We start from the raw sequence: 22,717 nt of genomic DNA on the forward strand, positions 1-22,717 counted from the left end.
ACCAGTAGATTATATGAAGAAAATAATTCTGCTTTTCCTATTGGAGTATCCTTTATCATTGATGAGATATGTACTATTTGTACAAAACAACTTTCCATTGAAGGAGGGAAAAAAATCATACTTGTTCAGAGGATGATGATCAGTCCCTGTCAAAGGAACATCCTTTTTTGATGATGACTCAACCGTCTTCCAGTTCACCTTGAAATACAAACAGTTTTAACCCAATTGACTAAATTTTGCTTTGGAGTATACATAATAATAAAAAATAAAGAGACAGAGTAAATCATTGTCTGACTGAGAGAACAAAGCTCCGATTTAAGATATGAACATTCTTATAAATAGAGTATATGTTAAATACTTTACGGTGAAAATGACAGCTAATGCAATGTATGCTGCAAGTCTGGAACTGCTGATTCCATCTGACTGAGCATGTAGATGATCAATGAGCACCATCTGCTGAAATTGTGTCACACTACAAGTATTAATCTAACATGATTGATCAAGTCTTTTCATCTAAACGTACAAGACAACTTGAGGGACACATTCAAATCTACATTTCTATTAATTTATAGAGGCCATATTTTACTGATACCAACAACTTGGAGTTTGAATGTGCGAATTATCTGCCAACAATGTTAAGATTAACCCCTACAAACCTCCAGACCCACAAAATTCAATCAGGAGAAACCAGTAATTAAGAAAGAACCTCTAAAAAAGTTAAGTTGGTTGGACTTTGCAGGTTGGATCATTGGGGCTCAGCCTGTGTGTGCAGTCTTTAGGCTATTTTCTGCATGCTAATTTATTCAGAATTAATTTCTGAAAGTTTTACATTTAAATTATTTAAAAAAAATTTAAAACTGTTTCCCCAAGTAGGGAGGACGCAGCCAAAATGTTTCCTGACAAATCCATCTTCCAGGCGTGTTTCCTGGTTTCTTTCAAAATGAATCCAGGTCCAGGTCTCTGCTGTGTGCTCCCAGACCCAATGTGAACATTCCCGAGTCCATACCCATCTTGCTCCCCATAGACTCCCAAGCCTTTTGCACCTTCATTGACCATAATTCTTCCTAAGCTCCCTACCAGCATTCTGCCAACCTCCATTCTTCTGAGCCCTTTTTTCTCACTAGCTCCAACTCATGATGTCTTGCACCCCAGCTTCTCTCATATCTGTACATGCTTGTGGGGACATGTATTGTATTGCAAGCTTCCGAGGAGTGCTCAGCTCCTTACTCCCACTTAAATGAAACCCACTGCATGCTAATTTATTCAGAATTAATTTCTGGAAGTTCTACATTTAAATTATTTTAAAAAAAAATTAAAACTGTATACATTCCTTTCATTCCCTGTGGTTCGGTTTCTGAGATTTGATTGGTCAGAAAATACTAAATGTCCACAAAAGCCATGGGAGTAAGAAAAGGATTAAGGTAGATAGTTGATCTTTCCCTGTCTCCTTAGAACTCATCTCCCAACTTTACAAGAGGATTTCTTTTTAGAAAAAGGATGAAGCTAATGAGACTGATAGATGCCCCTTCAGTAAGAATGGAAACATTTGACCACCCATTTAAAATGCTTCTATGTTGGTTCATACTATGTTTAAACTCTGCTTCACCAACTGGCTTATATTCAAGATGGCTTTTGTATTGGGAGGGTGCCCTATGATACCAAAAAGAACAACCATATTTGGATGGAGAGCCAGGGCTTTATATTCAAGTAGAAAAAGTAATTTCTGCTATCAGAGGTTCTTACCACTGAATGTATTTCTGTCAACCAGGGAAGTGTAAGACACAAACAGAAAGAGCAAGAGACATAACAAAATAGAGATTGAGTAAAAATCAAAGTAAAGGACAGGGAAAATGGCAAAATTGTGTGAATGGCATATATAGACAATGAGAAGAGAAAAGATGTTCAGGAGGGAAGGAAGGAGAGAGTGAACAAAATGAAAGTCTGAAACAGCCAGCAACAAACATGTGACACAGAGCTAAGAGTTGAATCATAGAATACCTACAGTTCAGAAGGAGGCCATTCAGCCCATCGAGTCTGTACCGACCACAATCCCACCCAGGCCCTACTCCCATCCCCTCACATATTTACCCTGTTAATCCCCTGACACAAGGGTGAATTTAGTATGGCCAATCCACCTAACCTGCACATCTTTGGACTGTGGGAGGAGACCGGAGCTCCCGGAGGAAAGACAAATAAATGGAAGATGATTTAGAAATTACAAGAAACGTAGAGACAGTTAAATGAAGAGAGAGAGATACACTTCTTTTTGTAATGAATAGAGTGCGGAAACTTCCAGTTTTTGGTTAGTTTCATAACATCATTTGCTACTCCTGTGAGGCAGACTCCATGTTATCACTTGCATTGTGTGTCATTCACTGGATGAATGGTGTCCGATTGCAGCTCCTACTTCCTGATATTGTCAATTGTTCTTTTCCAGGTGAAAAGTTTCCATTTCAATTAAAACAAAACATAAAATACTGAAGCTGTTGGAAATCTGAAATGAAAACTGAAAATGTTGGCAACACAAAGCCAGTCAGCACTTTGAAGAAACTGGTAAGTTATCTGTACAGGTCCAGATCCTTCTCCCGAACTGTTCTGAATGTACCACATCCAAACATTAATTTGCCTGTCTCTGCAGATGCTGAGTGATCTGTGTGTTTCCAGCAATTTCAGTTTTGAATTGAGAAAAATGATCAAAGTTGGGTTCAAAGATTAAGATTGCCTGACAGATTTCTTGACATAATCAACGCTTGCGGAATGAAAAATAATTATTTTCCCTTCTAGATAGTCAAAACAAGATAATGGGGCAAATTTTAAGGTGGAGTATCTGACAATGTATTGTTAATTAGGCCTTCTCAACACCCTTCCGGTAAAAGTTATTTTGTGCCGTAATATGCAGGAAGCACATAAGTCTGGCTGGAACCTTAGGGTACATGAAGACCAACAGTGTATCTCCTTAATCAAAAAGATTTAAGGATTGGAACTGAAACAGGGAAACAATGAACGAGGGTGAATTAGACCCAAATCAGACACAGAAAGAGAAACAAAGGTGGAAAGAAATATTAGATGAGAGAACAAAGAAGGAACGGTAAAAAAAATGGAAAGTCAGAGTTTAAAATGATACTTTTTAAAATCGCCAACATCAATTGGCTATAAGCAAGAGAGATTGATTGGTTTTTATTAACAATTACCATGTATTTTCACTCATTCACCAGTCCTAACTTTCTATGAACAAAAATGTCAATTAATGTGAAAAATCAAGCAAATTCTTAAAAATAAGGGCGAGGCTAACAAGGTGGTGTTTGCGTGAAACAATAAGCATAAATCAATCAGCAAATTCTAGAGATTTTCAGTCTCATCCCCTGAATTCACTGGCTAATTTGAGTGTGTCATCAAGCTGTATGTTGTTAACATGCCAGCAAGATTCGCCCCAATGTTTGATATCCACGCTACTTGTAAAGCATTCCATATATACAGGAGCGGCGCCTGCATACTACTCAGATAGGTGACAATATAAAACCACTTTTAAGTTTAACCTTCATAAATGTAACATACTATTAAGACAATAGTTCTACACAAAAATAAATAACATGCAGATTCTCAAGATCTAAAAATGAATAGATCTCTGGTCTGCAACATCCATTATCCATGGTAAGCAGTAACATTGCTACAAGGACACATTTTGTTTGCAATAAATTGTCTCATTTATATTCTGTGTTTCAATTTATAAAATATTTAATACACTGACACCAATACCCAGTAACCAAAAAGCAACAGAAATGGTGAAAAATAAACATAAAAAAATACAGTAAACCACAAAAACTTCATTAGGCCTCATCTGTACAAATCAACAACACAACAGGAAAATGGATCATGTTAGTTCTAGTATTTACAGCAGAATGTAAGTACAGTAGGTCACACTCTTGTTAAGAAATCAAAACAGAAAATGTCAGAAATAAAGACATCTGTCAGTGACAGTTTAAAGAAGCATGGTGCTTCTTACCCAATGAAGCAAGAGCTAAATTTTGGCATGCAGCAAAAATCCATTTTACAACTTCACTAAATCGCACTAGAGATAGTGCAGAGAAAATGCACAAGGATGTTGCCAGCAAAAGAAAATTTTAATTATGAGGAATGATTGGTCAGGCTGAGGTTGTTTTGCTTAGAAAACAAGAGGCTGAGGAAAGATTTATGTGAGGTGTGTAAAATTGAGGGGCCCAAATAGAGTGGATAGGAAGGACCTATTTTCCTCAGCACAGAGATCGATAACCAGGGGTGGGAGGAGGCAGTTATTTAAGTAATTGATTGAAGAATTAGAGGAGAGTTGAGAACCATTTTTACCTCAAGGTTGGTGGAGAGGTCTGGAGCTCACTACCTGAAAGGGTGGTACAGATAGAAAACTCTCAATGCATTTAAAAAGCATTTGGACATGCACATGAAGTATCATAACCTCCAAGTGTATAGATCAAGAGCTGGAAAGTGGGATTAGGATGAATAACTCTCATTTGGCTGGCATAGGCCCAGTGGACTCATTCTATGCCTTAAATTTCTGCTATTCTATGATTCACTGGTGCCCGTATTTCTGATGGCTGTTCTTGAAGTGATGATTGGAAATAGTCCCACAACCAATATTCGCTTGAGCTGTACGGCTGTGATGGAACCCATTAAGTCCCTGCTTAGGTCGTGTGCAAGACAGCCCCTTTAAGTTACATGTTTGGAGCCGTGCAAAAAAGTTTAAGGGGGGTCACATACTGCAAAAAAAATTAAAGCAAACGTTGCCTATAACAAGTTAAAGTACCAGTACGAACAAAGAGATCCATTCTTCTGATTTATAGGAGCTACTTTGTCAACAGATACCTGATCTGAACATTTTTATGAGAGGCAATGACAATGTCTCATCTTTGCATCTTACCTGTAAGTCTGGTGTACAGTAGAGCTGTTTACCATGTATAAAGAAGCCAGTATCTTCCTTTAATTCTTTTCTCAGCTGCCTGAGTTCATGATCTCTTTCTTCAATATTTCTTTTAAGTTCCTTTTGCTTTTGTTGATAATCCTTTATCTGTTCTTTTAACCTACTATTTTCAGTTTCTAACTGCTCCTGGAAGCATAAAGCAATTAAAAGTAACCAAAACCTGTATCAGCATTGTATCAGGACATGCATATTACGCAACAATAAGGAAGCATATTCAACAGATTCACAGAGGGCTCAACAATCTAATAAAACCATCCCCAGACCAAATGCAATTTTATAAGCTGATCACACAATGAATTGAATTCTACTCCACTGCCAGACTACCTGAGGTTTTTATCACAAGTAATCATTGTGTTGAATGCATGGCTCATTACTAGTGCCTTATTATTGTAATAAGTGTCAATGAAACATGAAAATCATAGCACAATGGCATCATTGGATTTGTTTCAAAGGAATAGAATTGGAAGTTGTATAAATCCTTGTGAGCTGTTGAATTTTCAAAAATGGCAAATCTCAAAACTGTGACCAAATTTAAAGACATGATGAAACAGGTGATTGGATGGCACTAGTTTAGTTTTAAAAGTTTATTTATTAGTCACAAGTAAGCCTTACATTAACACTGCAATGAAGTTACTGTGAAATTACCCTAGTCGCCACAGTCCGGTGCCTGTTTGGATCAATGCACCTAACCAGCACGTCTTTCAGAATGTGGGAGGAAAGCGGAGCACCCGGAGGAGACACGGGGAGAACATGCAAACTCCACACAGACAATGACCCAAGCCAGGAATCGTGAGGCAACAGTGCTAACCACTGTGCCACCGTGCCGCCCCTGCCATTGTCACTATAACTATTATCTAGACGTTAATTGGAAACTAGAGACCAAGCATTGTCCATATTCTCTGCTCCCATCTCTACTTATCAAGTTACAGAATATAGACCAACATTACTATGATAATCACCAGTAGAGATGCCCAATCAGGTAGTGATATCCAACTATCAAGCTGCCTTATTTATTAGTATTAGCCACGGCTCAGTCGGTAGCACTCTTGCTTCCGATGAGTCAGATGGTTGTGTGTTCATGTCCCATTCCAGAATTTGAACACAAACATTAAGGCTGACACTCCAGTGCAGTGCTGAGGGAGTGCTGTTCTATCGGAGGTGCCATCCTTCGGATGAGATGTTAAACCAAGACCCTGTCTGTCCTCTCAGGTTATGGTAAAGACATCGTGAGACTATTTCAAAGAAGAGATCGGGAGTTTTCTCCAGCGTCATGGCCAATGTTTAGCCCTCAATCAGCATCACAAACCAGATTATCTGTGCGTTATCATATTGCTGTTTGTGGGAGCTTGCTAATGGCTAGTTCATTTCTTCCATTACAACATCATTATACTTCAAAAGCTGTGAAGAGTCATATGGACTCAAAATGTTAACTTTGTTGCTCTCTCCACAGAGGATGGCAGACCTGTTGGGTCTTTCCAGCATTTTCTGTTTTTATTTCAGATTTCCAACATCCACAGTATCTGGCTTTTACTTCAAAAGTACTTGACTGGCTGTAAAAGTGCTTTTGTTCTGGGCTTCTATATAAATGCAACTCCTTTTTTCCCCCCATATAAGCCGATTCGCATAGGTGGGAATTACATCAATAATCCTTTCTCTCCACGAAGTGGTATGAAGCATGCTTTTGCAGAAACACTGCAATAACCAGCTGTTCACTGGTTTTATCTTGCTGCCACAAATGGATTCAGCAACCTCTCTTATAGAAGAGCTCTGATCATACATGTCACCTTTGGTGAGTGGTAGCACTCTCGCATTATAGTGAGAAGGTTGAGAGTTCAAACTCCACAGCAGAGACTTGAGCACACAAGCTAGACTGACAATTCAGTGTAATCCTGATGTAGTAATGCATTGTGAAAAGTGCTGTTTCTTGAATGAGGCATTAAACCATGGCCCCAATGTCCTCCTGCGTGGATGTCATAAGATCCTTCCGCACTATTCATGGAAGAGCGGGGGAATTATCCAGATGTCGTGATGAACATTTTTCAATCAACATCAAAAAACCGATAATTTGCTATTTATGTAATTGCTGTTACTGTGAACTTGCTGTGTACAAATTGGCTGATGCGTGTCTTATATTACAACAGTGACTACATTGCAAAAGTCATAAGTAACTGATGATAAAGCACTTTGGACATCCTGAGGGTATGACAGGTACTGGAACCCTTATCCCGTGTCCCAAAATCTGGAAGGACACAAAAACAGATTACACTCATGATGGTGCATGTGGTAACAATTTGTAATTGGCATGCAGAATTCTTCAAATTGATACTTTATTTGGTGGCACCACCGATTCCCTCATCAATTACACAAAGTTTGAACACTGCTTGAACAAGCACCTTTCTACAATTATAGTCTTTGTTAGCTCTGGTTTCACATTGAAGAAGCCAGCAGGAAGTCCCGTGGCTGGCAGAAGTGCCAAGAGAATGGATTTGTCATTCAGTACAAAGCAGAAAGTGAGGTTCCAAATGCAACAAAAGAAGGGTGTAATGGTGGATAAGACAGCACTAATGGGATTTAAAGGAATGGCTTATTGTACCCACATGTTCAAATGTAGCAGGTAGCCAAAGATAAAAATTGTTTGCTATTGGCAAAAGCCAAAATCCCAGGTCTTCCAAGGGTTTTCCCCATTGTTTATCAGGCCAATAAGAGTGCAAGGATGATGAAACAAATTTTCCTTCATTGATTCCTTCATTTTGTCCTTGAGGCCAGAGCTCATTTTCAGTCTGCTGGTCTTCCCAGGGCTGCAAAATTATGCTAATCCTTGATAACTGCTGCACAACCCAATGCAGAACTCCTCATCAAAGACAATTACCCGAATTTTACCGCCGATTCCGGGGCGGGCGATGCTCACAGAACAGAATTCTCCATTAGCCTCGGGTGGGATTTTACGAGCCTCGCCTGAGCGAGGTAGTAAAATTCCAGCCAATGTTTTCTGAGTTTATTTTCCCCCCAACTGTACATCCCTCATTCAGCCCATGGACCAAGTCATTCCGTGGGTATTCAAGACAAGGTACAAGGTTGATCTGATGCGCAAAATGCTCACTACATGTAACAGAGACTTGGGATTTAATGAATTCCAAAAATAATTCAGTGTAAAAGATGCACTCCGGAGTGCTGCAAGGGCAGGAGTAATGTGCTCCAAGATGTTTTGATGGCACAACGTGTGGCAATTTATCATGTTGCTAAATTGTGAAGATGAAATTGAACCTGATTTCAGTGGTTTTGTGTGTCTGGGGGGGAAAAAAGATTTATTGGCACATGCAAAAGTTTGTCATGTTCTGTCGCCATGAAGAAGCTATTGAGGCTAGTATGAATAGTGACAAATATACTCAGGTTCACTTCCAACTCAGAATGAAATATGCGACACAGTCATGAATAAGAATAAAGAGAACGACAGCGATAATGATGACAATGAAAAAGGTTGGATGAACTGGAAAACGTGTCTATTGACAGGTGCATAAACATTGAGGAGGAATTGACTCATGGGATTGAGAAGAACGTCATTAAAGAGCAGCAAGTTAGGGGGGGGTCTACAAAATAGAAGGGGTGTTCCTGAAAGAAAGGCCCACATATTTGAAACAATTTAAGCTTCAAGACATGTTTAAAAGAGGTACAACAGAGCTTCAAACTTCAACTTCCCCAGGCTGTGTCTGGACACCAGCTACTGACCCAGACATTTCTTCTGCTGAGATGTACTTCAAAAAAATGAAGTTAAATAATCAAATAATAAGGTAATACAGTAAATAAAACCCTTTTATTCTTTATTTCTCGTACTTTATTTCGTGTATTATAAGTGCACCATACATGCTAGGCCTCGAAGCCAAAATCTGTAAATTCCCAAATCTGGTCCCAAGCTTCCCGGATATGGTGCCTGTACCCGTATATAGATGCAAGCTCTTTCCTATTTTTATGGAAAGGAAAAACTGCATCTTTCATTGTAATCATTTCAGTTTCGTGCAAGGAATGATTCCATATCAAAGTTTCTATCAGACAAATAATTAACTTCAACATGTCAGATAAGGAACAGTTCATGTTCCTTATGTGTGGAATGAAAAGATTTGCTCAAATTTCTAATAAGAAATTAAGGCTATATAATTTAGTATACTCATTAAGATTAATTAAGGAAAGCCCATTACGGATCTTTTCAAGGTGAATTGTGTTGAAATAACCTGACTGAGCTTTGGAGACTGTTGATGAGGTTGTGGTTGATATGGTGTACAAAATATATGAACTTCCAAAATACATTTAATAAAGTGCCACTTTATGGACTTACCAGCAAAGGTGAGGCCCGTAGAATAAAAGGGAGAGTGACAGCGTGGATAGAAAGTTGATTGAGTGATAGAAAACAGAAATAGTTTTTCAGACTGGAGGAAGGTCTACAGTGAGGCTCCATAGGGGTCAGTACTAAGACCATTTCTGTTATTGATCTATATTCATGACTTAGACTTGGATGCACAGGGCACAATTTCAAAATCTGCAAATCACCTAAATCTTAGAAGTAATGTGAACTGTGTGAAGGATAATGACAGATTTCAAGAAGTCACAGAGAGGCTGGTGGAATTGGTGGATATGTTGCAGATGAGATTTAATGCAGCAAAATGTGAAGTGATGCATTTTCACAGGAAAAAGAAGAAGCAATATAAACTAAAGGGTACAATTCTGCAGAAGGTGCAGAACAGTGAGATTTTGAGGTTTATTGGCTATCAGGTTGAAAAAATGGTTAATAATATATGGGACCCTGACCTTTATGGAGGTATAGTGTACAAAAGCATGGAGTTATGATGAACCTTTATAAAACACTTGTTCAGCCTCAAGTGGAGTATTGTGTCCTTTGGATTATGGGGTAACATGCTGCCATGCTGAGAGATGGGCCACATATCCCATAGTGTCACATCACTCTAATGGCTCATGATTCTTACTGATCTTAGGGAGAGTAAACAGCACAATATCAATGACACCTTGAAAACACAGTTCTTTTCCTGTGTATTCTTCCATGTGATGTGGATGTCACTGGCAAGACCAGCATTTGTTGCCCACTCCTAAGGATGGCAGATTTTCTACCCTAAAAAACATTAATGAACCTGATGAGATTTTACAACAATCAATGTGGTTGCCATTATCACCATGACTGAAACTTGCTTTATATTCCAGATGTATTAATTGAATTTAAATTCCACCAGCCGTGGTGGGAATTGAACCCATGTTCCCATTAGCCTGGGCCTCTGGATTACTGGTCCAGTGACATTATCACTCTGCCAACGTCTCCCCCAAACATAGTCCACCAGCCTATCCATCTGCTGCAACTATCTCTCCAATCTGAAAGATAGTGAAGAGCAAAATCTAAATGGCAGCCATTTGTCCTTCTAAAGCTGCTGTTCTGCCATAGAAGCATTAAGACGGGCTGTAGACTTCATAGTACTGAATCATTATGTAAGTCATACATGTTTCAAGGATTTGGTTTAGAACTTTTACAGGCTCCTTAGCAATTCATAAACAATAAAACTTCTCAAAGTGTTAGCACAGGAGAAGGACCTTGGTAAGCGCCTTAGAATTTTGGAAACAAATAAAATTTAGGATTGATGTGCCGTTTGTACTTAATACTGTTCATTTACCGGTTCAACGTTGTAATATACCATAAATCACAGGCTGAGAATATTTATTTTTCCATTTATCAATGTCAAGGCAATGTTATGAGGACATATTGTATGTCTAATGAATCAGAGTACAAAGGCAAGATTGCTGAGTTTATCGCTTGCTCTATATTTCAGCTAGTATAAAGTGAAGGGTTATGTTAAAGGGAATACGGGCTTGTTTAGGTTCTGGTTTGCTTCTTCAGAGGAAAATATCCAGTATATAAAAATTGAAAACTGGACAAATCCAACAAACAGGATTGATCCATGTTGATAAAAAATGTGAAACTCAAAGAGAACTATCATTTTGAATCTGTTCCCACCCTGATAACAAAAGCTACATACTTTAAAATAGCAGTTTCATTCATATCGATTGGAGCCAAAAAAACTGCTAACTGTGATAGCTTGTGAGAAAGAAAAAAAAGAGAATGAGCATGTGCATACAAATGGAAAGGAAGAGAACACAAGGTGGGGGGAGGGTATGAGAGGTAGAGACACACATGTGCAAAGAGGATTGAGAATGCAGGCAAGTGGAGAGGAGAGACAGAGGTTACCAAGGGTAGAAGAGGGAGAGGATGTATGTAAAGGGTAAGGGAGAGAGGGGTAAATGCAAAAGGGGGCAGAAGGAGTAAAGAGATGAGAGAGTAGTGGCATTGTCAACGGCCAATACATAAAAAGCAGCTGAGGACAAATGAGGGAACTATCGATGACTTGAGCAAATTTACCCCATGGATAGTCTTGGGAGGTATGAGGTTTCAGTCCTAGTCAGTGTAAAGTTAGCTCATCTCAGCTGAGGCACTGGTAGAGCCCTTTGGCTTTGGGTGCTCCAGTGTGAGGCCAGCCACTGACAGCTGTGGAAGTGTATGTTTGTCAATATGGGCTAAGGATAGAGCCTATTTGGTTATGAACTCTCCATGCTGGAGAAGCAAATGAGAGAAAATGAATGATACAGAAAGAGAGAAAGGGATACTGTACTGAAATGTAAGAGTGACAGTATCCTTCAAGTCATTTGTAAATACAGATTTTTTTTTACCTTACAGTATTTCTCTGTCTCTAATGCTATTTTCAATTCATCTGATGAATCAACTGTATGTTGTGGCTCATTTCTTCTCATTTTCAGCAAGTCACTCTCTTTGATCTGTGGCCGAGTGTTCAGAACCTGAGCTTGTCCGGGGTTATTGCCTGCAAACAGTTCAGAACCAAAGAAGTTAACACAAAAGTGAGAATCAAGAATCACTTATTATTGTAAATCAATCTGTTGCCTGACAATGAAGCACCGATGCTCTATGTCAATAAGCAGACTACATGTTCCTATTTCAGGGAATTCAATTCCTTCCTTCATTGATGATACTTTTCCTCCCTCTCCACAACACTAAGTGTGTCCTATTCCCTATAGAGATTAGTGGCAGCCTTTCAGCTTGTAAAACAGTGGTTTATGCAGAGGTGGTCAACAATATCTGGTGTAGCTCAGAAGCTCCACTCTAACATGGCAATCTCTACTGCATTTGCTGCAGAGAAAGAAAATGGCCAAGGTGCATGATTTATCTGGATCATCTTCCAATCCAGCTGAGCTTTTTGTTTCTGCTGGTCTCTTCAAATGCCCTTCCAAACAATCGGTCTCCAGAGGTCACAGACATCAGTTGTCAATGTCAAATATCCACCATATTCATATCTCACTTGCAGATGTCCTTGTAGCTGAGGTGGGAGACCCAGGAAGTCATGAACCAGTGGCCAATTCACCTTACGTGGTATATGGCCATCATCCATTGATGAATGTGGCCAAGTCAGCACAGATAAGTTGGCTTAGTAATAAGTGTATGCTGATGGAATCAGCAAGCTCCTGGGCCTCCAAGATGGTGACTTTGCTCTGTCAGGAGATGCCAAGGATATATCTCAGACTGTAAAGGTGAAAGTGTTCAACTTTTTCTTCTGCTTAGCATGTTACCCAGGTCTCACCATATTGTGGAATGTGCTGAGGATGCAGGCTTGTTGAACAGCAAGTTTGGTGTTCTCAATCAGGTTGCTGTTGTTTCACACACTGTTACTCAGCTTGAGCAAAACAGAACAATCCCTTGCAATGTGTGTTGATTTCAGCCAGCATCAAGTGACAGACTGGTGGTGATTGTGGGGCCTAGATATGGGAAGCTATCAACAATCTCGAGTGTCAGATTGTCAATGCCAAAAGATGGCGGTATGGCAACACCCCTGGGCCATAACATTTGTCTTCCTGATGATGATTTTCAAACCAAACTATAAGTGAGAGAGTCTGTCCATTTCCACTGATAGGCAATACTGGTGCGACATAGTCAGCACATAGCAGCTCTCTGATGAGGATTGACACATTTTTGTCTTGGATCTCAGGCAAGCAAGGCTGAACAGCTTTGTCAATCCTGGTATTTAAGTAGACACTCTCAGCCAACTAAAGGCATATGAAAGCAGCAAAGTGAAGAATATGTCAATGAATTTCCATGCCAAAACACAAACATGTTTGATCCCACTGCAGACCTCACAGGGTTCTGATGCTGCTCAATCATAATTGACCTTATCTATCATGTTGTTATCAGAGAAAGTGATCACATTGAGCAGCTTTGACGAGCATGAAAATTTCTCCAACAGCTTAAACAGATCACTTCTGCGATCCAAACACACCTTCCCCTCTCTTCCGAAAGGACCACTCCTTCCACAGCACCCTGATACTCTCCTCCATCTCCCCCAACGCCTCATCCCTTTTGCAGGTACCTTCCAATGCAACCACAGGAAGTGTAACAATTGCCTTTTTACCTCTTCTCTCCTCATTGCCCAAGGCCCCGAACACTCCTTCCAGATGAACTTTACTTGTTTTAGTATACTGCATTCGCTGCTCACAATGCAACCTCCCTCTAATTTGGGGAGACCAAAAGAAGACTTTATTGTTCAGAGGATGTGGGCTTTGCTGGCTGGGTCAGTATTTATTGCCCCTTGAACTGTTAGGCTATTTCCAAAGTTATTTTAAGAGTCAACCACATAGTTCTGAGTCTGGAGTCGCTCGTAAGCCAGACATCGTTCTCTAAGGAATATTAGTGAATGAGATGGGGTTTTATGAAAATCAATAATCATTAAACTTTCAATTCCAGATTTTTATTGAATTCAAATTTCACCATCTGCCTTGATAGGATTCAAACCCAGTTCCCCAGAGCATTACCCTGGGTCTCTGGATGATTAATATTATGCCACCACCTCCCCTTACATCACTTTGATGTAACACATCCCATCAGTCCACATTGCCTGACCTCAACCTTCCGGTTGCTTGCCATTTTAATTCACCATCATCCACTCTTCTTATGTCAATGTTACCTCACCAAAGGATTTCAATTATGGACACTCTTCTACTGTATTCCATCAATTTCCGATTATTAATCTTATATGCATCCTAATTAGTGTTACAAAAGAAAATAATTTTGGAAGGGTTGTTCTGTGCATCTACCATATGCGAGAGACCGACATCCATATGCTGCCTGTTGAACACACTCCGAAGTTTCTTATTTTAACTGTTATTCCAGCACATTAGAAAAACATTTGCTAAGTGTAGCATTTAAATTGAAAGAGCAATTATGGGGAAAATGTTTGATCCAGTATTCAATAACACAGAAAAATGTGCGCGAGAGAGAGAGTGTGTGTGTGTACATAAATGGTTATATGGGTCCATAAATGAGGGACTTCAGTTAAAAGGATTGATTAGAGGGGCTGGGATGTTCTCCTTCGAGAAAAGGCGGTTGGCTGAGAAGAGATTTGATGGAGGTACTTAAAATCATGAGGAGCTGGACAAAGTAGAAACAGGGAGAAACTGTTCTGACTGGTGGAAGGATCAACTGTTCCCACTGGTGGAAGGATCAAGTACCAGAAAATCCTGATTTAAGGTGAATGGCAAAAAAACTAGAAGGGCACTGAGGAAGATTTTTTTTATGCAGCAGGTGGTTAGGATCTGAAGCGCATTGCTGGATGTGGTAGAGGTAGAGTCAATTGTAGCATTCCAAAGGGTATTGGATAATTATCTGAGGAGAAAGAAAATTGGAGGGACATGGTGGAAAGAAGGGAGAGCGGACTAGCCAAGTTGCCCTGATAGGACAACCACATTGCAATGATGGGCCAAATGGGCTCTTTCTGCGCTGTAACCCCAAACAATGATGATTAAATAAATGACTGCAGTTCACACCAATAATAAGTAATATGTTAGTATTCTTGCAGCAGGTCCCATCTCCCAACAAACATCCAATCCCATTATAATTTCTCCAAGCCAGTAGACTAGGTGAAAAATTCAAACACTGCAGATTTTATTCAATAACAAAAACAAAACACTCCTGCCCTAATATTTGCAGGGAAAAGTCTCTGTGGCCAGGAAACCCAAAAGGCCGCTAACTTAAAAGTCATGTCAAATTTAACAAAGGGATCCAATTATGGGAGGAGGGGGTCAGTCAATTTCCAGTGGCAGAGTAGGAATGGGAACAGCCAATGGCAGAGTGGGAAGCACGATGGAGCAGGAGAGTTGGAGGGAATTCTCCTGCTCTCCCTGGACCACAAGCAGTACTAGAAAGACACTTACCAACTGGATCTAGCCTTTCACACCTCCCTCCACTGCCAGGCTTCCCCAACCCTGGGAGACCTAGCACAACAGCATTATATTGAAAAACCTGCTAAAATTTGAAACATGCTGCTTTATTAAAACATTTAAGTCATGGACCGGCCTGGGGAGAGGTTAGCTGTCCACCTCCAAACTTGTCTCATTAGAACCACAAATAGTCGCGCTGGAGGCAGCTTTGCGTTCTTCAACATTTTAACCAAACCACGATCAAATACTAGGGTTTAGAATTCCACCCCTCCAATATACAGCAATTGGCAAGGAGGTGAAATTTGCCAGAACATTTTGATAAAAGAGTAAAAATAAGTGTTGGGAAAAAACAATTTTGAACTGTTCTATCACAGAAGCAACTTTATCAAAAGGCAATATACAAGGTGAAAGCAATTCATCCAAGAATTCATAAAGCTGGCAGATGGCATCTCAGTGAAGCAATATTTGTTATCCGCAAAATTGGAAATACAATGAAGGTAGTAGTATTTCATTCCATCTGCTTCCCAATTATGGGAGCAAAACTTCAACCGGAAATCTGTGCCAAAAGCTGTAAAATGAATTTGAACAAGACCTGTTACTGTTAGTAATATCAAACAAAAACAGTTTTTTTTTGACACATGCAGTGAGGAGGAAACAAAGAAGGAAAAGGAAAAAGAAAACATAAACATCAATTAATAACAAGAATATTGAAGGAAAATACAGTCGAGAAACAATGAAAAAGCACGGTTGAGTAAAAGACCAAAGCAACGTAACAGCTTAACGCTGCAAAGAATTTGAATACTAAAATGGGGTCATTGCTCAAAATGTAAAATGTATTGGTGAACATGCCATGTAATGAGTTACCTAAATAATAAAGAGGAGAAAAAAAGAGAAAATATTTTTCTCTTTACTTGGCAGGCATGGCTTACCTCTGGGGGTGGTAGAGACAGACTGTAATTGCAATTTTACAATGGTTTTTTTTATTGTTGCCAGTTCTTGCTCCAAGGCACAAATCTGTATTTGAACGAAAATAAAATGCATGCAATAATCATTACCTACATTTTGTCTAAAATAACAATGTCCTATAAATGGTAAAACTCAGTGATGTCCATCATATTTCAAATGTCATACACAGAACATAACTCACAAAAAATAAACAAAGGCAATTATTTAGAACATAGAAAAACTCTTGAAGCGTGACAAAAAGACAGAACCAAAATGTGTACAGGCTATTAACTGAACTTAGCACAAAACCAGACTGATCTTCACCCTGAGCAGCATTTAACCTGAAGATAGCAGGTGGAATTCTCCTGTCCCCCCCGCCACGGGAATCATAGCAGGCAGGGGCGGACCATGCAAAGGTCTGTTGACCTCGGGCGGGAATTTCCGGCCTTGGGGCGAGCGCAGCCGGAAAATCCTGCCCTCTACCTCAATTTGATTTTATCCTGGGCATAGTTGCATCGGGGTTATGTCACTGGGCTACTAAGCTAGAGGCCTGAAAAAAACCCAGAGAATGAGAGTTTAAACCCCAGCATGGCATTTTGCTAATTTGAATTCAGTTTTAAAAATAAATCTGAAATAAAGGCTGAGTATTCATACAAGTGGTCATGAAGCTGCTGGAATTCTTTTTGGGGGGGAAAGAGTTCTGTTGTTGTTACTCAGCACATCCTACATGTTACCAGCAATGTTTCAAGTGGCCTAGGAAGTCACTCAGTTGTATCTTCCCATTTTCAAAGCAATTAATGATTGGTAATAAATGCCTAATATTTGGTAGTAAAAACCAGTCTTGCCAGCAATACCATATATTGAGACTGATCTTTTGAAAAGCCTTAAAGGGTTTTTAGGTGCATAGCCTTATAAGCATTACGCTTTATGACATATTCATACTGTCCTCATCAAAACTGCACATCCTCTGACTTGAACATTGAAAGTAGAAATTAATGGAAATACTAAAACCTTTGCCTATAGTACAGAATTCGATCAACATTCCTTGTCACGATTGTGCATTTGGCTACTTTCATTCATGTTTTTCCGTCAAATTTGAATTTGCCCATTGATTTTATTCACCTTTGCTTAAATTCTTCAACTTCCACATGCAAGCTTTGTGGTGCTATGGTCACAATACCATTTTGCCCAAGGTTGGCTTCTGTCAACCTCTCGATCCCTATAACAATAGTCGCTATCAAAGGGCCTTAAGTTTCTTAACCTTCAAATGTTTAAGCAATGCAGAATTTTTGACCTTTATTTTAAAGAGATTAAGAAAGTTAAAAGTCAATTTCTATTCACAGCAGTAACCTAACTCCTGCAAGAATCAGGTGTGGAATTCTCTATTGGAGTTTGTGAATCTATTGTGAAAAACCACACAACCCACCTGCACCAGCTTGGACCCCAAACCACCTCTGATCACTGCATCACCTCCTGCTATCTAGAATTTCATACTCCCACCAGTCACTCCAACAACTGAACCACGTAACCCAACAAACCATTGTACACCTTCGTACCATTGTTCTCCTTTTTGCTATCGAGAACCTTGCACTCCATCAGATGTTGCACCCATTCCCCGCCATGTGGCTCTTGAGCCACACTATTCCAAGCCCTCCAACTGCCTGCATCACACAGGGGAGTGAAGAAGAGGAAAGGATCCAAGAATTGAGTGAATAATTCAAAGGAACAAGGGAATAAAGGGGAGGAGCTGAAGTCAACAGGGACGGTTGGGAATCTGAAGATGTCATGCCCAATGAAGTCAAGTCCTATTTATAACTTTTAACAGGGACTGTATTTCAAAGAAAATTTCTGGGACTGTCTTTTACTTCTTAAAATGGACACTGTAGGGTTGCAAAGGATGGATGCATATGACTTTCAGTCTATGGATTTCCAGAAATGACTGCCACACTATTTCGATAGAGCAAAGGGACATTCCAAAATATGCATATTCTGAAAATCGTCCTAACTGTCTTCCAGACAGAGCTGTGAAGGACCACGTGATAGGCAACCATGTAGGTCACACTTTAAAAAGAGGATTTTAGGGCAGTCTGCAAAGAACATCAAAGTTGCAGAACAGCAGCAGTAAAAAGGCTATATCATATTTGCCTTCAAGAACCTGGATGCTGTGAAGATTTTCAGCCCAATTCCTTTTCTATCAAAAAGTCCATCAGCATAAACCTCAGTGGTTACAATTGCTCCCTGCCAGCTGATGGACAGAGAGAGCCAGTACAATCACGAGAGAACTAAGAAATTGAGCTTCAGCCCAATTTCTCTTATCTCGTGGTCTTACTGGCACTGCATATTTCCGGCGCAATTATATTTTAATTTATCTTAAATGTAATTTGAATAGAATTAGCGAGCCCGGGACAGAATCATCCAGCATCACATACTTCTGTGGCCTCACCGGTGAAGTTTCCCTCCGGCAAGGATCACAGACATGTTGGCCTCGCCGGCAGAACCAGCATGATTGTTCTGGGCAGTGGGGGGGGGGGGGGGAGGAAGGTCGCGATCAGCCATGGAGCACCACGGTAGTGTGCTGTGGTGGGGTGGGGGGAGGCGGATGCGGGGCCACAAGGCTGGCTATTGCATCAGAGGCACTGACAGGTCTCTGCTCTCAGAGCACAGAAACTTGCACATGCGCAATTGCGTCCTCTGGTGCTATTGTGTGCAATTTAGGTCCCGCCCATTCCCCTACTGGCGAATTTCAAGTTTGTCAAGATTTTTTTGCCAGAATGCGGTAAGATTCGATATTTAAGTTGCCTAAAAAAAGCGTTAATTTCTCCTGTTTTTCACACTCGTTTGGCACTTAGAATTGTTTTGGTAAGATCGCCCCCAATATCTTGGTGAGGAGACCACAAGATCTCGTTAAGGGAGTCATGCAATAATCCTGCCATGCACCTCCAGGTATCTGCACGTGTTCAGGCTGTAGGTCAAGAGTGGTGCAGACATCTTTCACTACACGCACATGCAGACGCGGGCGCCGCACACGCGGTTGGGCACGCGCACACCCGCCCGCGCACACGCACACATCCCTTCCCAAAGCACACTGATTATGGACAGTATGGAAAGAAATTAGAGGTTTATATCTCCTCTCTGTCCATAACAGGTGATATAGAATATATGAAGGACAAATGGGAAAGAACATTAAAATGTGCTACAATGACTGCAAGCCACAATTTCCATGTTTTGCCTAAGATGAAAGAGAAGAGAAAGGGCACAGACACAGAGGTAATAATGAATTAGGGAAAGAGAAATGCAAGAGTTTAACAGTGGCAGATGCACTGAACTGATCAAGTACAGCTATTAAATAAACAAGAACTCCATAAGATCCAGCAGTAAATAACATCTGATTAAGCTCCGTGTGGCAACTGTGGACAGCAAGGTTTGCAAGTTAACAAACTCACCGGCTTGTCAGATTGTTCTCATTTGTGTTTAAAAATATTGAGCAAAGTAAATCCATTCTGCACTGCCTCAAACTATTCTTTCCTGTTTCTGAAATTAAATCCATTTAGTAGCTGGAGTAATAGTCTCTATCTCGCATGGCATTACACAGAAGTCAGAAAATTCACCACTCTGCTGGCTTTCTTCTGCATCTCTCTCTCAAACTTTTCCTTAGATTTCTCTCTTCACTTTCAGCTGAACAATGGTGAGCAGCACAGTGTGGTTTAACAGGGAAATGAGTTAACAAAAGTTGCAGGCTGAACTGAAGATGCGGGCAGAGACAAGGGAGGGTGGACAATATGGCTGTCAGCAGCTCCTTTCCTGTTCCTTCATTCACTCTCTTAACATCTCACTCCCAGCACGTACCCTACTGCATCTTCCCATCAACCGCTCATGCCTATCATTGGTGCTACCTCTTCGTCTCTGAACTACCCTCTCAAGCACTGTATGCTTCCCTTTGCATTATTGGCACCAGCTCACCACTCAGTTTTCTATTTGTCTTCCTCAATTCCAAGTAACTACTTCAATGGAGAATGGAGAGAGGTCAGATCTCTTCCTCACTCTATTCCCCTCCTCCACTCCCTTCCAATCTGTTTCCCTTCTTCAGAGAGACTTACTTAAGTTTTATTTTTTTCAATTTCAAATGTGAACAAAACAATAAGGTGTAAGTAATAATAACCAATTAATCTTTCTATCAAAAGAAAATAGGTGAAATAATTAACGGGCTTCAAACGTTTTGGAAAACCAAACTAACATACTTTCTTATCTGCTTAACAGACTTTCTGTAGCTCAAAGAACACAAAACAAAAGCTACAACAGCAGGTGTTGAAAGAAGACTTTATACACAACGCCACCCCCCCCCCCCCCCCCCGCCCAACAACCACAATTCCCAACCCCAGCACCTCCCAGCACACCAAAGAAAATCTTCCGTCAGTTTAGCTGAACAAACAGATTTTCAACACACTACGCGTGCTGAGAATGATGACTGATGGCCAAATATTTCAAGTCCACACCCAGGTTTTTGGGAGATGCCTTGTCTTTCAAACAGAAGGAAATAAAAGATGCAAAAAGGCTATTTAGAAATATTTGACAATAACCTAACTAAATTATGTAATTTAATTTGCTTAAACTCTTACTTATAGAAATATTTTAAGAAACAACTAAATTATGTTATTTTGAATTTGTTTATACTTTTATTTAGGACTTTAAAAGTTTCATTATGTTGAAAAGAAGATGGATAAGGGAATGAAAATCAGAAGCATAGCAATATAGGTAGATGAGCTTTCGGTGAAATGTGCATCCTTTATACACAATTTAGTTCTCCATTATTTACAATAATTGTCAGACAATATACCTTTTGTTCTGATGTTTTCTTGATGTTGTCTCTCTCCACACATGCCTGACGATAAGCTTCAAATGCCCTGTTGAGCTGTTCTCCAGCATTATTTTTATCCATATTTTCCAAATCAATATTACAAACCTAAAATATCTGAAATACAAAAAACATGCTTGCGATCAATAGTTACATACACAGCTTCGACAGAACATGTTAAAGCTACTAACTGATAAGTACTAGCCCAAAATATGTGCAACATATCAACTGCTCAAATAATGCAACTCCATGACATTCAATAAGGGGAGCTGGTGGCTCAGTGGCATTGTCACTGGACCAGTAACTCAGCATAATGCAGTTGGTGAAATTTGAATTCAATAAAATATCTAGAATTAAATTTGTAATAATGACCATGAAGCCATTGTCAATTGTCATAAAAACCCATCTGGTTCACTAAGGTCCTCTTTAGAGAAGGAAATCTGTTGTTCTTACCTGGTCTGGTCTACATGTGACTCCATACTACAGCAGTGTGGTTAACTCTTAACTACCTTCTGAAATGGCCACTCAATTGTTGTTTCAAATTTTAAAGGGTCAAACCCAGCCATCTCGGCTCTGCAAAGTCCTCGTCACTAAAATTTGGAGGCTAATGCTAAAATTGGGAGAGCCGTCCCACAGACTCGTCAAGCAACTGCCTGATATAGTCATCCTCATGAAATCGTACCTTACAGACAATGATCCAGACACATTCCATCGGCATCCCTGGATATGTCCCACCGGCAGGACAGACCCAGCAGAAGTGGCAGATGGCACAGTGGTACACAGTTGCTCTGGGAGTCCTTAACATCGACTCTGGACCGCATGAAGTCTCATGGCATCAAGGAAACATCCTGTTCATTACCGCATACCGCACCCCTCTCAGCTGATGAATCAGTACTCTTCCATGTCGAAATAACCACTTGGAGGAAACATTGAGGGTGGCAAGGGCAGAGAATATACTCTGGCTGGGGGCTTCAATGTCCATCACCAAGAGTTCCTCAATAGTACCACGAGGACTCACCCAGTTTGGTCGGTAAAAGACATAGCTGCTAGACTGGGTCTGCGACAGGTGGCGAGGAAACCAACAAGAGGAAAAAAACATACTTAACCTCAAGCTCACCAACCTGTCTGCTGTACATGCATCTGTCCATGACAGTATCAGTAGGAATGACCACCTTACAGTCCTTGTGAATGATGTCCCCTCTTCAGATTGAGGATGCGCTCCACTGTGTTGTGCGGCACTCCCATCATGCTAAATTGATAGGTTTTGAACACATCTAGTAACTCAAGAACATGAGGTTCTGTGGGCCATCAGCAACAGAGAATTGTATTCAATCACAATCTGTAAACTCATGGCCCAATATATCACTCACTCTGACATTACCACCAAGCCTGGGGATCAATCCTGGTTCACTGAAAAGTGCAGGACGGCATGCCAGGAGCAGCACCATGCGTACCTAAAAATGAGGTGTCAGCCTGGTGAAGCTACAACACCATGCTACTTGTATGCCAAACCGCATAAGCAACAAGTGATAAACAGAGCTAAGTAATTCCACAACCAACAGATCAGATCTGAACTCTGCAGTCCTACCGCATCTAGCCATGAATAGCGGTGGACAACGAAACAACTTATTGGAAGAGGAGGCTCCACAATTATCCCATCCTCAGTGCAAAGGATA

General features: G+C 40.3%; 1 protein-coding gene across 8 annotated transcripts in view; it reads right to left on the reverse strand.

Annotated features, from left to right (window-relative positions):
• tank (TRAF family member-associated NFKB activator) overlaps nucleotides 1-22,717 on the reverse strand; it is a 69,971-nt gene that overhangs the window by 28,776 nt on the left and 18,478 nt on the right. For 4 of the 8 annotated variants that reach the window (XM_078228248.1, XM_078228247.1, XM_078228249.1 and 1 more), the window contains 5 exons: nucleotides 21,024-21,158; nucleotides 16,174-16,258; nucleotides 11,693-11,841; nucleotides 4,913-5,098; nucleotides 122-198 (listed from right to left, as the gene is read on the reverse strand). In XM_078228248.1, coding sequence (XP_078084374.1) covers nucleotides 122-198; nucleotides 4,913-5,098; nucleotides 11,693-11,841; nucleotides 16,174-16,258; nucleotides 21,024-21,125 — 599 coding nt within the window. In that variant the 5' untranslated portion in view covers nucleotides 21,126-21,158. The remainder of the gene's footprint in view (nucleotides 1-121; nucleotides 199-4,912; nucleotides 5,099-11,692; nucleotides 11,842-16,173; nucleotides 16,259-21,023; nucleotides 21,159-22,717) is intronic. The other 4 variants (XM_078228251.1, XM_078228252.1, XM_078228250.1 and 1 more) reach the window with 1 other exon arrangement.

This window comes from Mustelus asterias, chromosome 14 (assembly GCF_964213995.1).
Source record: "Mustelus asterias chromosome 14, sMusAst1.hap1.1, whole genome shotgun sequence".
Taxonomy (NCBI): domain Eukaryota; kingdom Metazoa; phylum Chordata; class Chondrichthyes; order Carcharhiniformes; family Triakidae; genus Mustelus; species Mustelus asterias.